The sequence below is a fragment of the Odontomachus brunneus genome, unplaced genomic scaffold (assembly GCF_010583005.1).
Source record: "Odontomachus brunneus isolate Ranch 3 - 2012 unplaced genomic scaffold, Obru_v1 Obru_scaffold_066, whole genome shotgun sequence".
In the NCBI taxonomy this organism is placed as follows: Eukaryota; Metazoa; Arthropoda; class Insecta; order Hymenoptera; family Formicidae; genus Odontomachus; species Odontomachus brunneus.
In genome coordinates this window covers 54,304-72,343 of record NW_022639516.1, presented here as the reverse complement: position 1 = coordinate 72,343, position 18,040 = coordinate 54,304, and the positions used below count along the sequence as shown (strand labels likewise).

The following is an 18,040-nucleotide window of genomic DNA, read 5'->3' as shown; positions in this document are numbered from 1 at the left end:
GAGAGAGAGAGAGAGAGAGAGAGAGAGAGAGAGAGAGAGAGAGAGAGAGAGGAGAAGAGACAGCGAGAGGGAGGGAAGGGAGAGAGAACGCGGTAGAGAAAAAGAGAAAAAAAAGTCGAGCGAAAGATAATATTTCTACAGAAATTAGATATTAATTAATATGTACCTTATTACACAATTGTAGCGATAATTAGTAGCTACGTTTTGCGTATGTTTTCTTTCTGTGGTAATGTGTATTTTGCTCTGAAAAGAGATTCTCTCCAAAGTACACATCTACCCGAGTCGAAACTAGGATCCTATTTTCGACCTCGATATTCCATTTAACGCCCATTTCGATGTTCTGAAGCCTACATTAACCTTTTTCGATTCCATTTAACCTACTAGCTTTGCCGAGAAGTTCTCTTTAAAACCTACAAGTGATTTGTGCGTTTTCTGCCATTCAGAAGAGCCAAGTAGGATGTCAGTTTCCGTGTGCGTTACACTTACACTGATCCTTCGACATGTATAGATGTTAGGAAGTGCAGGTCGGAAGAGTAGGGCCAAAATTTCGTTTCGGGTACCGTTGTAGAAGAATGTCGAGTATTAAGGGCCGTAAAAGGATACTCAACGACTGCTGTATCGCGTTAATGCGACGTAATGCGACAATTCGCAATAAGTTCCATTAACGAGACTCGATCGACGTTAAATAATACAGCCGCGCACGGCTCACAGGCCGTTGATAATAAACGCATCGCCGATTGTCACGCGTCACGCAATTAATAATTACTTATGTGCGTCTGTGCGAACGATAATTCGCGCGAGATCGATTCGGATGCGAAATACGTGTGATACAATGTGATCGAACTCTTCAGCGGGGCGCGTCCCCGTAATTCGCGTATTATTTATATGAACGCGTCGCCCGGATCGACGTAATGCCGGCCCGTTGCGAATTAATAATTCGCGATCTGTCTCGATGACGCGACCGGTTATGCAAAACGCGATAAACAGTTCCGCCGGGCCGATGTAATAATGACCGAACCGCAAACGATCCGCCAATTATTTCAATCGAGTTACGCAACGTTACGAATTGCCGCAACGGGCGGGCGGGCGCGCGCTATACTTTTATCCGGCTAACGATCGCGTCCATTTAATTGCGCAACATTCGTCCCGTACGACTTGCACGCTCTCTTTTTGCAGTTTTTGCCGAGCCCTGCCGAGCCTTCTGGCGCACCTACGTCCGATAAAAATGATTCGCCGTTTTTTCGCGCGCCGACTGCGGCTCCGGCTTTTAATTACTTTTAATTTACTTTATCGATTCTCTCGCCGTGGTGCCACCACGGTGGCGCTCTCTCTCTCACCCTCTTCGCCCCTTCGCTTCTCCCTCGCCCTTCTCACGCCCCGGACGTTCGCCGCGTTCTTCCAATCGGCCGCGCCTGTGGTTTCTCGCATATCGAATTTCTATTACATTCGTACCCTTCTTCCGCTTCCCCTCCTTCGTCTTCCTCTCTCCCTCCGGTTTCGAGTTCTGTTGTTCTTATCGCCGCTGGCGGAGAGAGTTCCGTTCCGATATATAATTCGGATATGCGTTTCCGCAGCAGCACAGACTATTCTTTATTTATGCTAATGGACACAAAAGCGCCGGCGTGCAGGCGAGTTAACTGCGCGAAGCGTCGCAAAAATGTCCGATAAATAAATGCACGGATTGAAGAAGAGATTCCATGGACGTTAATCCGGACTTGTACTATTGATATTTCAATAGACTGTAACAATTATCTTCTTTAATCTCGCGTGTTTAGTGGCTTGCAAAACGGTTTGGACACAATAAAATTGGGAGTTCATCGAACTGTCAAAACTGAACGCAATAATACAATAAATTACTACAATTAAGAATGCTCATAATAATAAATAATAATTATTCATTATAATAAATAATAATAAATAATTATACTAACAATAATTAATAATAATAATTCGTGATAATAATAATTAGTAATATAATTACTAGGCAAGAGCCTGTTAAGTAATAATTCTCAATTTTAGCAATTTATTGAGATCCCAATTTCGTTGTGCTTAAATAGATATTTGCAACCTACTGTACTGTACTGTTTCTTGGAGAGCAATTTTATTGACGGTAATACTCCATTTCGTAAAAAAATGTCCCCTCGCATAAAAAAGGAAAAAACACACTCAAAAAAAAAACACGCTTCTCTTTCTCCCAACGTTGGCGTTGTTTGCGTAAAAAGAGGCCAAGAGGTGAAACGAGTCGCTTCTGTATCTCCGTAATGCCAATCTGCGAAAGAAGGCGTTTCCTCGAAAATGTCTACTCTCACCGCAATCATAATCATCCGGAAAATCCAGTGAGCTCGAAACGACCGAAGGATACAGCGCACCTCTACATGAAATTCGCGTTCTACGTTCACGGGAGACCTGTATATACTTCTGATTGTATCCTCGCGTGCCCTTGCGGACCTCTGTGTTCCGTTTATTTCTACGATCACGGTCCCTGACCACATCTTCTTGCGGGTTTTGGACGCGCGGTATGTAAATTTCCGTGCAATGACCATCCCACGGTCTGAACTCGAGATCCTTCCGTAGAGTGTCGATCTGTAGTCACACGCTTTGTCTCCCGCTCGATTCCTATCTCTCTTCTCCTTTGCCTCGCTTTCTCTCTCCCACTCTCTTACTCGTCAGTTTCCACCACAACCGGTTAATATTTACACGCGAGCTGTAGTGAGAATTCGAGAAGGGCGGAAGCGACGCGGCGCGATTAAGCGATCAAATGGACGTATAAATGAGAGTGATTTTCGACGACTGTGCGCGGAAACGCGAAGTCTATCCGACGATTTCGTGCCTCGCGTCCGGTAAATTCCAGATCGACACCGTGTGATCTGGTTTACATATCTTAAAGTCAAAACACTCGTCTTTTCGTCCCTTTCCACTTCCAGAAGACTTTGCTTTATTACAAACTCTACAAGAATCACAAGAGCGTAATTTATGAATTTTTATGAAAAGTTTGCATTTCTTATACATAGAAAAATATCATCCCATTAGAAAAGCAATTACTAAATTTATTTTCCTTTCTTTAAATAAAGATTATAAACACAAAGAACACGAGTACTCGTACTTTCCTCACCCCTTAAAATATACTCATCACGAATTTTAAAAAAGCTCATTACCATGTGCTTGAAAGAAAAACTCTCTTTACACAAATATTATGCAATTTTGCCAAAAATGTTGGCTCGATTCTAACACTGAGGAAAAAATAATTCAAATTTGTTTGCGGGATATAGAATTTATTCATAGAAATAAACTTTATATCCCACAAATATATTTTCAAGCATTTTTTTTCAGTGCACAATGCTAAGAAAATCGAATTTTCGTCTCAATTTAATATTTTTTGGTGAAATGTTGAACTACTAAGAGTTAGAAATTTTATTTTGTATAAATTTGATGACTAATGATGTATTTATGATAGATCTGCGAATATATAAACTCGTGCAATAAGCAATAATAACTTATTTAAATGCGGTCTTTTGTATGTAGGTAGTAAACTCAAAGAACTTCCTTGGTGAAATTTATAATCGCGCACGGAGCCAATTGGAAATATCTAAACCGCGCATTGTATTGTATTCATGAGTCACCCTGACCAAGTTTCGCGGAAATTATTCGACGAGCTCTCCGATAAATCTCGCATTATATCACGCGCGAATTAAGAGTAAACGCGCAACTGCGCGACATCGCGCGTGTCAAGTGCCGAAAGTAAATTCTCACACTTTCTTCCACGCGGTTTTGTTTTTAACTTTGCACCATTTGTCTGGCGACTCCGACATCACGCATGGCTGCGTCGGAGTGGACACTTTTGATTTGTTCACCACTTTAGGGAGCCTCGTTAAAGTTTCTTCCGAGAGCGAGAATGGCTCGACTCCAAGTGCAGGTCGAGCTTTGCCTGTTGCGGTGAGAGTTCGCGCGACCTGCCTTCTCGCGTTCGTGCGACCGCGAGCTGAATTTCGCGACTTTGTCCGTCGAAACGGAAATTATATCGACGTTGTAGTAACAAAAATTCTAGATTATTATCCTGTCTGTTTTTTACCGAGTCAATTATTGCGTCGCTTTCTTTCTTTATTTCTTTCTTTCTTTCTCTTTGCGGTTTCAAAGAAGCGCACGGATCGAGTACGAAAATTTCGTCCTCTGTGAAATATTTGTAATATTTACTTGGGAAAATTAGCGAGCGCTCATCTCCAAAGCAACGTTAATTACCTCACATAAACGCTTTGCATTATTTTTATACAAAGGTGACCTGATAACCCGCGTTATATCAAAAGATCTAATTTCAGTTTTAATACAAGTTTCAATTAGCAGACTGATCGTAAACAATACTCGCATGCAATTACTCTCGTTTATACACAGAGAGAATGATTTGGTTGAGTCAAACAAACACTTCTGGTCCAAACATTTTGATTGATCAAACAAAGTTTTATTTGACGCAACAAAAATATTTAGTTACGGCTTACTTGTTAGTTCCAACGAAGTATTTATGTTGTGTCAAAAATTTCTTTGAACAATTCCAAAAGAATGTTTATTTGACTCAACAAATCGTTCTCTCTGTATAGGTAAATTGTACCAGCGAAATCGCGAGGGAAAGACTAGAAAAGTTAAACGTAAACTTTGGTATTTCAATTCAGATAGTGTGTGACGACACTGTCGTCATTCCCACAATTACCCCAGACTTTCCATTTCTTACTCATACTTATCACGATTGAATCGCAGAAAATCCTTAAAGTTTAACACACTGCACCACACTGCATCCCTTTGATTTTTTAGCACAAAAAGAAAATTAAAAAAAATTAAACAATACAATTACGACACCGCGTAAATAATAAATGTACGAAATGCGTAAATGAAATATATTGAACATGGCCTGAAAAGAGCGACGCTTCCTGCGATCGTCCAGTGTATGCGGTAATTCTGAAACACTCTGAAAGAACTTTGGGCCAACCGGCTGACCATTTTAATCTGCGAGTTTTATCTCGAGGGATAGAAACAGATTTAATCAGCGACCATTATGCGCGCTCTCACCGTGAACGATACGACTACTACGCGCGGGCAAAGTTTCTTCGGCACTTCCCGCAGAGCGAAAGGAAGAGAGCCAGCCTGGTTGCCAATTACCACCTCGAAACTCACCCCTCGTTTCTTCGTATTGTATCTTAATTAACGGCACTTTTTAGAGGGTTCCGCTAATATAATGGCCGTCGCTCTCGGCAGCAAACCCGGCAATTACTCTCTCTCTTTCTCTGTCTCTGTCTCTTTCTCTTTTTCTTCCTTTTTTCTCATCTCTTCACGTGAAGCCCGTTGCACGCTTCTTCGGGTTTTCGCGGTTTTCGAATTGCTGATTGGATGTATTCGCTGCGCAGAACTCTCGGAGAATCGAGTTTCTTCGTAGATTTGTAAGGGCTGATGGCCCCTTCTGTCTCTCGAATTTCTAAAGGTCTACCAATTAACTAGCGGCACGTGACTTCTTCATTTCCCCTTTTCACGTGCTTCGTAATTTTTGCAAATTTTCTCCAAATTGTTTTAATATCCCGGCAGTTTATATAGGAAAATATGCTCGCGCCGGGATAGAACAGGGATTAATAATGCGTGCTCCGCTTCCATAATTATATAGTCAAATTTATGCACAATTAATATTCATAATCACGGAAAACTCGGAGAAGAGATCGTTTAAGAGGGCTCAAACAGCAATGAACGATCGCGAAACGTCCACGACGCAACGCGGCTGTCGTGCGACTTGACTGCCGGGGGCTCATCTTTCCGTGATTAGTCGAGGAACGCTCGCAATCCATCATCGACCACGTGCGCGCCACATCGGAATCTTAATCGTCGTTTATCGACGAGACGTTTAGCCGTGGAAGATGATGGTCGTTCGTAATCGGGGGAATCTCATGTAGGCGGTAATTAGTGAACGTAGATCGTGCGGATTCGTCGGTCTGTCGAGCGGCGGCGGGAGATCCAAGCTATTGTCGCAAATTGCGGACCTGCGATACCACTTACGTTTACCGTACGCTATGTCGTGTGCCGCGCTGCTCCTGCTCGACGCTAATTTCCCCTTGCGTATACAGACCATCGATTACCAGCGTTACGTGCAGCAAACACGATTCTAACCCTTTCGGCCTCGTAGAGTGATACATTTCCCGCCAACTTCGTCACAAGCTGCGCTCGGCGTGCCGTCGCGTCGGCCCGACACGACATCTGTTACGTTCTTCTCGTTTGATCTCTTTTAATATTTGTAGCACACAAGTATAAAATAAAAAAAATATATATATATTAATCTGGAAATGTTTATTCGTATTTCTCATCGCTCGTTCATTTCTCATTCTTATCGTCAGTTGTCGTTCACACTCAATAATGATAAAGAAATCAAGGAGGTACGATTGAGTGAGAATGAAATGTTTGATACTTATAACTAATCACAAACACATGAAAAAATAATGACTATAAATTATGGTTAAGAAAATCGTTTTCTGTTTACGGTAAAATAAAAATACCGACATCTAGACACTACACGGAAGAAATTTTAGTAAAAATTATTGTAGGGTTTTATAACTGAGATTACGGTCCGCTGCAACAAATTTTTATTTCGACAACAAAATCTTTTATTCAATGTATATTTTAGAAACTGAAATATGTTATTAAAACATTTACTGTATTTTTAGTGAAATCTGTTTCCAGCAAAATTTACTGTATTTTTTTGATAAAATAGACTTTATTGATAATCCATTCTCTTGGACTATTTCAAACATAGTAAAACTAAAATAAATTTATATATATATATATATATATATATATATATATATATATATAACTATGATATAATATCATATATATTCATATTTGAAGACTGAAATGATAAGAATGTCTAGAGTCAGGTGCCAGTGTTATTAGTGTCCAGGCATTGGCACTTTTACCTTAGTTTCAGCTGCACCTTTCTTCTCTCTCCTTTAATCTCTTGGAAAATTGGCGCACACACACACACACAACACGCACAAAGTGCGCGTTCCGTTCTGTTCGAGTCAAGAATACAAAGATGGATAAATACAATACGTATGAAGTGTCGTGCCGGAAACTTAAGTGTGAAATAAGCGAAGCGTAACATTAGATATGCAAGTCACGTTTTTCCGCTGCGCGCGATGATCTCTTACGGTCACGTATAACTCACGCCGTTCGATACGGAAGAGTTAAGCGATTTAACAATTTATAACTCCGTGCGTCCCCGTTATCTTAGACGTGATGGGTGTTTATCGATCGTTTCGAACGTTCTTTTGCTTGCGCAATTCCGCGCGTAATCGATGGCACACTTTCTCGACGATACCCGCGCGATCATAAGTATAACGATACCCTCACCCGGAGCGTAAATATGGGTTTGCACACACAATTTATGATGTTTGCAATTTAATTCTTGTTGTAAAATTTTATCCGGGCGCAAGTGCTTGTAAGCCGAGTATATTTTACATAAAGCAGATCAAGCGGTTCTATGTCGAATCCGCGCTGAAAAAACGGATTTTGCCGTCGAAACAAAAATTTGTACTGCAACACAATTTGGTTAAAGAGAGATCAATCAAATATCTAGTAATGTTTGGTAATATTTTGGTTGCGCTAATTTGTATGTTTTGCTTTCTTAATACGTTAATGCTTGTTGTTGACACAAATAAAAACATGGTGATGTCAACCAAAACACATGTGCCACATTTTTAATTACAAATACAAAACTGATCTTTTCTACCTGTCAAGCGTATCTTCACGGTGCTATTGTTGTCCTGGGCCATTTGATACGGTAAAAATAATCTTGATATTACGAGCGAATATATGTGTGATATGTGAGAATAATAACGCATGTGCGACACAGTTTATCTCGATCAAGTTTTCGCGTAATACACACTGAAAAGATTATTTTTGTATTTGGAACTAAAATATTTTTGGGTACATACACGATTTGACATTACATGTTACATCGTGACAAGTTTATGAACATGTTTTTTATTAGTATCAGGTACATGTATTATTGAAAAAGCAAAAAAACACGCATAGCGGAGGAGGGACAATTATATTTTTTAGTTACAATTACGACATAATTGATTGATTTCATCTCAACCAAACTATGGTCTACTGCACCAAATTTTCGTTTCGACAACAAAATCCTTTTTTCAGCGCACGCGGAGTCTCGTCAGGTCTGCTTTAATCGTTAATCTCACGCGATACGCTCGAATAAATACCATTTCCATTTTTTCTGCACGACGATTTGGCAAAAAGTGCGACCTACGTAGCGTAAAATACTCGCTTTATCTATATTCCATGTAGTCATTTGTCCAATTTGAGTGAACACATGCGAAACGGTCTCACGCACACATAAGCACGTGTGAAATGTTTCGTATAAAATTCACGACCAAAAGTATACTTTAATAATTAGACTTAAATAATTAGACTTTAATAATTATACTTAAATAATTAGACTGCAAACGAAAGGCAGCACTTTCACACGAATCCGCTCGAACAACCCGCGAATAGAAGAGCTGTTAAAATCGTACTGCTCTCTTAAATCAATCGCACAGAGAAAACGGTATGGTTGACTTACATATAAATCTAGTTGTGCCAACCAGATCCAATATTGAATTTGGTTAGCATAACCGAAGTTATGTGCGAGTTAATCATTTTCTTCGTAGAATTTCTGTAAGTGTTTGTAGCGCACAAAAAAAAAAAAAATATAATCTGAAAATTTGTATACGTATTTTACCTTGTTCATTAATTTCTCATTTTTATTCTTAGATGCTGTTAATATTCAATAATAATAAAGAAATTGATGAAGTACGACTTTGGAGGTCGCATTGAAAAAAAAAATATCAGATATTTGTAATTATAATTGCATAGAAAAATAGTTATTATAAAAATAAATATAATATATTATATATATTATATTAATATATAAATTTAATATATTACATAATATATATAATATAATATTTTTTAATATATATAATATATTATAAATAGCTATTATAAAAATAATTATTATAAATTATGGTGAAAAAGAGCATTTTTTAATTAAATTCTGTAATGTTAATGATAACAACCTCACATGCGTATTACTACTACTATTTTCATATTAGAACCACCAAAAAATATGTGTAGAGCCAGAGATAAGTGTAATTTTAATTAGATCGGCCGTTTTTTCTCTCAATGTACGGTACGATTTCGACAACTCTCCTTTATGGTACGTCAGAGTCGCGTATCTTCCGAAATCGCGTCAAGACGGTGCTTATTTGCTTCGACTCGCGAGCGAGACAGGTTGCGAAGCCTTTCAACGCTCCGCGGAACCACTTTAACGGAAACTTCTAGGTGAAAACGTCCTTCGTCATAACGCATTTACGCCCTGTCTCCTCGTAGTGTCGGAAATGACGGGATAAAACCCGGCAACGCACTGCCGACCCTGTTTCCCGGGCATTATCCGATAGCGTCGTTGACGTTTCAGCAGCTGTATTTCTGCTGATGTATAAAAGAGCCAGCCCGCGACCATAATAATTACTTTTACGCGTCACGTTATGTAGAAAGCGAGAGAACGACGCGTGAAAACGACGTACGTGATACACAATAAGAGACGTGCAATTATCAATATTTGCAGAATTCATTAACACGCGTGTGTCTATAGCGTACGCGACATTTTAAAACACTTGTGCATCATGATTGCTTTCTCGCAAAATACGAAGTCATTGTCGAGGTATTCGTTCGCAAAAGAAGAATAATTAATTAACCGAGAGCAAACAAGTGAAAGACAGCGGTGCAATTTGGCGCGAGGTGTTTCGAAACAATCAACGATTGTGATACGCGGTAGGGAAGTTGGGAAACTAGTTTAGTTTATAATGACAGAATCGGAATGAGAGAAAGAGAGAGTTAGAGAGCAAGAGAGACAAATACACGGCGAAGAAGACCGAGTAATTATAGTTTTCAAAGGGAGGCTGAGCGCGCGTTATTTTGATCAAAAATACGAAACGAAGACTCGAGTAGAACCCAGTAGGGTGTGCTAGCTGCCAACGAACGAGGATGATTCGGATATTTCGAGAATGCGATGAGTTATCGATGAGCGATTCTAACTGTTATCCGCGAGAGTTGAAGCGATAAAAATACCTTCGTACTTGTGCCTACATCTTCGTTAATTCATCATGCTAGAATTCAGTTGTTCTTACTCGCCGCGGGATCGATGCGCTGCGAGATTGATTATCGGGGTTGTCGGTAGGCTCGATCGGCTATGTGCGATTGAGGAACGCCGTTGTGAATAATCAAACGCCTCTGCGTTAAATGAAAAATGATATTCTCTCGAACGTGTCATCGCCGCTTCACGCGTCGTATAAAATTGGAAGGTTCCGAATGCCGGTGATTTCGCGTAATCCTTCGTCTGTTTGCATATTTTTCGCTGATGCATTTTTCGCTTTGCTTCGTGGCAGCAAACCACTTTTCTCCCCATGTACACTGACAGAGAAAACATCTGAGACATAGTAAATTTGTTTTATTTATTTGACGGGTGTGTACTAACAGTACATATACATTTATTTATTCTTAGATAAAATATTTCTCAAGAAAATATACATTTTCTCTTGGAACCTTAAGGAAACTTTTGCTTTTCGTGAAAGCAATTGTTTGTTCTATTTAAATAAAATAATTTAAATTTAAGCAAAATTAGTACCCATCAAATAAAAATTTACTAATTTTTAGATATTTTTTCTCTCAGTGTAAAAATGAGTAAAAATGTGTAAAAATGAGTAAAAAAAGATCGAGGCAAAAAAATTTTTTATTATTTCAGATCTCTACTTTTTAGTTAGAGCGCCATTTAGCCTCCAGTGTTTGTAACTTTTTCTTTTTAGCTACAAACAATTCAAATCTCAACTGTCCCCGAAACGATTCACGAAGCAGACGGAGGAATAAAAATGCGTATTGTTTAAAGTCGATGATCAACCAATCCGCCGCAGACGCAATTTCTCCAGTTATATCTTACATGTGCGATCAGTAACATGGAAACACTCGACGTGCACTCGCGTAATATCCAGCTACATACTACAGACTGCAAGCACATAGTTATGCGGCTGCAATTTTGTCGCCGTTGTAAGACCATACCGCACGAACCCGACGGAAACTGCAACTGACATTGCATTATTATTCGCGTGCTCGATAAATAGCTACCAGATACTGTGACGCGATACGATTGGCAAAAGAAATGATTTTGACGTCACGCAACGAGAGCATACTTTGCGGCCGACTATAACCCTTTGATTTAATTCAACGTCCCTCCCCGTCAAAACGCAAAATCACATGGACGGTTTCAATGGTATCTAGATTTGTGAGACGTAATAAGCATTCCCAGAGTATTGCGCGACGTTTGATATCGTGGAATTGGAACGCACGAAACGAACGAGGTCTCCTCGGGGAATTAGCGCGCCTAAGAAAATTACCGTTGAGCTCACGAACGTTGTCACCGATTCCTGCGCTTGTAGGGGCGATTTGCGAGCCGCGGTGACGACGACGTACGTTTCGCTTGTCAGCGCCGGATTTATACGCAATCATGCACGCGCCGTGCCCCCGAAACCCCAGGTTTATCAGCGAACGCCTACGGTAACCTAACCGCGCCCCCTCTGTTACCTCAATTTGGCGCGGGCTAAATGGTGGCTGCGGTTGTGTCTGGCGTGAAACTCTCATCAACCACCATGATTACCGCCATAGAGCATACCTTTCGCGCTCTCTTCCGTCCACAAACCGCCAATCGGACGCGTTATAGCGTTGATCCTTTCTCAAATCGCCTCTCGACCCTGACCTCGAAACGATAACACAGCGATAATGTTAAAATATCGGCGAGCTTTCGAATCCAAACGGATAGCTTGGAACGTTCTTGGGTCAGAGCGAGAAGTTGATCTTCTTTTCAACGAAGATGCGGGCAGGTCAGTAGCTTTCGAGTTAGAAACGAGTTAGGAAAGAAAGACCCGTCGCAAATTTGGTTGAAAATGATGCAGATGGGCGATAATACATTGCGCTTCAGTTAACAGCGATCGAGCTTCCATTATCACTGGCCACTTTCAATAAAATTAGGCGAACGCGAAATTACACGCATTATTTGCGTCTCCTATTAATTCGCGCTATAAATCCTCCTATGGCTATGAATAGCCTAAAGTGTTTTCTCGTTAAAAATTTACGTGTCAAAATACGATTTTATTATACGTTATGAACTCTCGCCCGTAACACGAATCTGCACTTTGACGTTAGTATAAATTTTTATCAACGTTAGTGCGGCGAAATGTGACAAATACAGCCGAATATTTTCGGGTCCTGCACGCGCGCACAAAATTGTGAAAAATAACAGTCCGGAAATTCCCAATCTCAGAAATTTAAATTTTGATCAAATTTTGCACTCATTCATACATGCAGGACGCCCAGCGGCTGAATTTCGTGATTTTCCGCCGATAACAAGAATTTCTCTCTCGTTTCCTCCCGATATCTCGCTGTCATTGCGCTTTATCGTATATCAAGGCGCAACACTGAAACTATTGTTAATTGCGTAAATTTGCACGCGCGCAGATTCAACTCGCGCTGTCAAGTAGAAAAATAAGCAAACAGATCGTTACGAAAGAGACACGAAATAAAGCGACAGCGAATAGGCGAAGGACTCGAAATGGTAAGAGGATTCCCCCGACAAACGCCATTAATACACTTTACTGTACGTGCGTTTCTCTGATTCCTTGGCCGGAATGGACTCGACCTCGTTAATTTTTAAGAGGCGCCCCATCGCCGCGGGCCATAAGAGAGAAGAGAAACAAATTACGCTCAGCAAGAAAAAGAGAGAAAGAGACGGCGAGATCGAGATCTTCCGAATCGCGCATTATTTCCGCACGTCGTCCGTGCCGTAATTATATTGATCGCCGCGGCGAATGCCGACCCGTAGAGTCGGAGTATATCGGCAAAGATATATATTTACCATGTTTACCGTAATCAGTACGGATGCGCGCGGGAATTTATCATCGTTAAAGGAATCGCCAGGGGAGAATAATACGCGGCGCGTAACGCCAATCTGCGCGTGTCTGGAATACGCTAATCAGTTTTATCGCGCCCGTTCGCTCATCCGACGAACGGATGTACCAATTTCCCGAGAAGAGAACACTCTTAAAGCGCCGATGAGAGAGACGCGGCACAGAGGAAAACACTCGAAAAACCGAGGAGGAAGTCGCGACAGGTTCGTTTCCGATGCACACTCGTCGACGTTACACACTCCAGCGTGTCACTATTTCGGTCAGCACTCGTCGCAACAACCACCGTATCTCAGCGTAAGATCAAAACAAACGTGACAGTTTGTCACCGCAGTGTCAGCGACTTCTACTGCGACCTCACGTATAACGTTGCGATAACATCGCGGAGTGCACCGATCCCCAAATAGGAGGATGTGCCTCAAATAGGCGAACATCTCCAGGGACCGTGTTCTTGACGCGTATTCGAACGCCAAACGTCTTGGCTTCGTACGTCTTTCTGATTCTCGAGTTAAACTTAGTACGAGACGCTTTGTAGCAGGAAACACGGGACTTAGAATAAGAAGGGCGGCCTGGCGTTCGAAATTACGTTTGCGAAATACGTAAAAATATGGTCGGCACTTTTGGGCGGATATTGCCGGACATTAGGTATATTAAAAAAAGAAAGACGAATAAGCAAGTAACTAATGGTAATTGATAAATAATTAATAAATAATAAATCTTCATGCATCTTGATATTATATTTGATGAGATTTGAACAAAGGTGCCGAAAACTGAGTATTGTAACGAGTGGCTGGCTGGGAAATGCTTTTTACTTTTCCCCAATAACCGCGAGGAATATACAAAAAATCAAAACCAGATCTCACTGCGCAACGCGCTAAGCAGGATCGCGACGCGATGTGCGCACAAGCGAGGCTCGCGTTTCCTCGATTTCTTCCATGGATTCTTTTGGACTTCTCCTCCCAGATATCGCGCGACGAACACAATTCGAATACACCTCTTAGTGAGAACACAGGCGTTGCGGAACGACACGAGCGCGGCACTCGTGCACTGTTCCTCGTTGTTCGATGCAAATTCGATGTAAAAACTCGCGCGAGCGCGACGGCACTTTTGAACGGCAGGGCGTGCGTTTAATTTCGATCTCCGTGGCGGAAAATCCTCGCGGATTTGCCTCGCAGTCGGAATTATTCGCGCGCGCACGAGGAGGTGGAGGAGGGTCGTTACGCACGCGCGCGGTCCAGGGGAACTCGTGACGTTTCCGAGCAAAAAGAATTAAGCGCGATAGTGGGAAGATACTAGCCGCGCGTAAATCCATTAAAACCCGTCTTTTGTTCCCGACCTGACGAAAGGATTTATAGGCTGACACCGGTGTCGGCCGTCGGCGGTCGTGTGCCGTAACAAAGACAAATGGATCCATGAATGAAGTAGAATGGACGCCGCCTCAAATATAAAATTAGTTTGAACTTCATACTTCAGCGGTCGTGGCGCGATGCGATGCGATGCGACGCGCCGTCACGAGGCGCGGCGCGGCATGGTATGGCACGGGGGCGGCACGACGCTGCGAAACGCCATTCACGCGCGAAAAAAGGTCGTATAAATATTCGCCGACGGGGCCGTATCCGCTTTGTACGCTCCCGGCCGCGTGAATCATTTATTATCCTCTTTCGCTGTTATATAATACGGTCCGCGAGAGCGCGGCAGTACGAGAGGCGCGCCGAAGGGGCGAGGAGGAAGGGGTGAAAAACTGACGGACTGACATACGTTCCGTGATATAATTTGACGTTCCGTTCGCGCGGAGGATCCGCGCGACTTTTGTCTCACGGGAGATTTATGATTTATGATAATTTTGTCATACGGCAAAACGGAAAATAGCACGGCGAAATTGGCGCGCACAAAAGCGAGGCGTGGCGAGGCGAAGCGACGGGCCGCGGGGAGGATTTGCGGACGCGAAACGCACCGACGTAAAGCCGACATTAAATGTTCGTGTTACCAAAGGAGAACTTCACGTCCGAATTTCTCATTTATCCGTGCGGTTGGGCGTTCCCGCCGAAAGCGAAGCCGCAGCCGTGGATCGTTAACACCATCGAAAGAGGAAATAATCAGCGTTTACTCGAGCCGTGAGAAAAACTCGGGAAAACGACGAGCGTTCTATTTGCTGGGCGCTATTCAAAATGTCGTCAGTGGAATAAGAGGAGGAAGCGACGGAATCTCACTCCCTCTCTTCCTCTTTCTTTCTTTCGTTCTTTTCGCTCATTAAATACCAATAGGACGAATTCCACGTCTAAATGTCTCGGTCGTTTGTAAAGTCAGAAGAAAACGGACTGCAGCCCTGTCGTGTCCAGGGTGCTCAATTGCGCGTCGCTCGTGCGGCACGATTCGAATTAATTAGACTTCGGAAACCACACACACCCACCCATCCCGCGCGTTCCTGACTCATCCCGAAAGTTTCCGGATTGTCGGGAAACGAAGACGGTGGGCGCCGCGGCGGCACTGCGGGATGTTTTTCACGCAGCGCGCGGAGCCAAAAAGAAGGGATTTATACGCCGGGCGGGAAACAAAGGTGCGGTACTTACCGCTGATCCACGTGCCGTTGAAGCTCTCGGGGGCTAACGAACCGGAGAGCCATTCCGACAGAGAGATGCCAGGCGCGCTGTCCGTTGTGGACGCCGAGGAACCTGGCTTGCCGGTCAAAAGGATCGTCGCCGCGATCACCAAAGCCAGTACAATTATGACGACGAGAGCGCAGACCAGCAAGCGCCGTCGATATCGCTGCTTGTTCTTCGTCATGAGGTCCTGCAATAATTACGTGCGCCATTATTGCCAGCAAAGGTCTCGTTGATTCGCCTACACTGCAAAATTCGCTCTCGCGACAAGCAATATGTACGATAAATAAATCAATATATCCCTGTGTTGAAACGATCGTATTTTCAGTCGGGATAATGTTTATTTTATGAACTACATTTTATATAGATGTTTGCTTGCATACATATACATTTTCATGGATAAATATATGTGTCCACACAAGGCTCAGGTTATTGCAACCGGCAGGAAAAAAATTGTAATCGTTCACGCCATTAACGAGGAAGGATTAGGAATATTCGTTTCATATCGCAAAGTGAACTGAATAAAACAACGAAATGGACGATTTTATACAACGAATTTATACGGTCAAAGAATAATAATGGTCGTCCGGCCAGTTTCGAAATTTAAATTAGGAACGGTATCATAATTATTATTTAGTTATTCGCTAGAAACTGAAATCATGAGCATGCGGGTTCATCAGCCGTGCGAATTTATTGTAATTGTTTTACGGTCATTGTGAGCAAACGTAGAAAATGCACGAACATATTTCGCTTTGCTTACCGACCGCTTGATTTATATCAGCATTTGTTTGTCCAACATTTTAATTAAAATGTTGCATGCGTGTTGCGTCGCCAGGGAATGAAGTACTCTTGTAAAAAAGTTTTATAATACCGTCGAAATATTGCCGCGGTCGTGCACGCTGCAAACGCGTAACCAAAATGATTAATACATCTCAAGAGTGAGTGTTCAATTAAGCCGTCCGTGCAACTTCTAGCCTTTACAAAAAATAAAAAAATATATGTGTGTATAAGTACTAGGATCCCCTCTCCCCCCCCCCTCTCTCTCTCTCTCTCTCTCTCTCTCTCTCTCTATGCCTCCTGCTATAGATCGACGCTAATAAAACTCGACGTATCTCTGACGTCACATTATCTGTCTATCTCTAACTACCACCGAATTTTTAATTACAGATTATTCCAGATTAATAAATGCGTCGATCGCTCGATTCTATTATTACTTGAGTGACTCAGTGGCATTAACAAATGTTAAGAGATAGACTTCGACTCGACATGCATTCACAAGCATCGACTGTGAAAAAAAATACTGACAAAAACGAAGAGATTACTACCTAATAAGATATATTCTGACGATTGCATATCGCTATTTCAGCACTTTCGGCGTAAAGTTCCGCACGAGAGTCACTTTCGACGGACAAAATACGCGTGAAATGCGAAGCGATGTTCGATTGATGTGTCAACGACGGCTGCTCGACGCGAAAGAAAGATGACCGTAAACAATGCACAACTAAGAACGTTAAAAACACGCGCCAAAACATATACAATGCTGTACGTTGCTCTCCGCAACGCGCGCTGTGGTATACCATTGAATAAAGAATACCAGGAACGAGCATGTTGCGATATATCGCAACATGGATAATCGATTGTGTTGCATTGGTTCAGTTTGATGATGTAAACTACGTCATAAGTGACGTTACCGGAAACACAGTTTGGCGATATACTTTAAACATCTTGTAAGTAAATAGCAAAGAAATATTAATTTTAAAAGAATAGTAGAAAAATTGTATTTATATTTTGCTTATATTAGTGAGGAAAATAAAATTAGTCACTTGTAATAATTTTTTCTTCAATATACGTTTACACACCTTTGTCTATTCGATTAATTGACAATATTATGTCATAATATTTACTTCGATTCCATAGTATCGATAATTTGGTTCATTTTCATTACGTCACATCCTTCGTACTTTTAATAAAGGATTTTCTCTTTATGCTTCATTCTTTATTCAATGGGTTTACTCCTTTCTCTCTTTCTTTCTCTCTCGGCACTGTCGCCTGAGATTCGACGTCGCGAATGTTCTTGACGTCGTCTTTCTATCTGATTACCACTGAATTTCTAATTCCCGATTAATAAATTTGACAATCTCCCGATTGCTACTTGAATGAGACGAATAATGAGAGTGGCAGGTGCCGGCTCGACAAGCGCTGATTGTGTAAACTGACAAACAAGAAGATTACTGCCTAATATGGTACTTACGAGACGAGATGATTGCACGTCGCTATTCGGCACTCCCGACGCTTGTTCCCGCACGAGAAACTCATTTTCGATGGAGGAAAGAAGTGAAACGCGGAGCGATGCTCGATCGATACGTCAACGGCTGTTCAACACAAAAGGAAGATGGCCGCGCAATC

General features: G+C 41.9%; 1 protein-coding gene across 1 annotated transcript in view; it reads right to left on the bottom strand.

The window, feature by feature from the left end:
- Positions 1 to 18,040, bottom strand: part of LOC116846680 (venom dipeptidyl peptidase 4-like) — a 156,239-nt gene that overhangs the window by 109,442 nt on the left and 28,757 nt on the right. The window contains exon 2 of the mRNA XM_032820844.1: positions 15,605 to 15,824. Coding sequence (XP_032676735.1) covers positions 15,605 to 15,818 — 214 coding nt within the window. The 5' untranslated portion in view covers positions 15,819 to 15,824. The remainder of the gene's footprint in view (positions 1 to 15,604; positions 15,825 to 18,040) is intronic.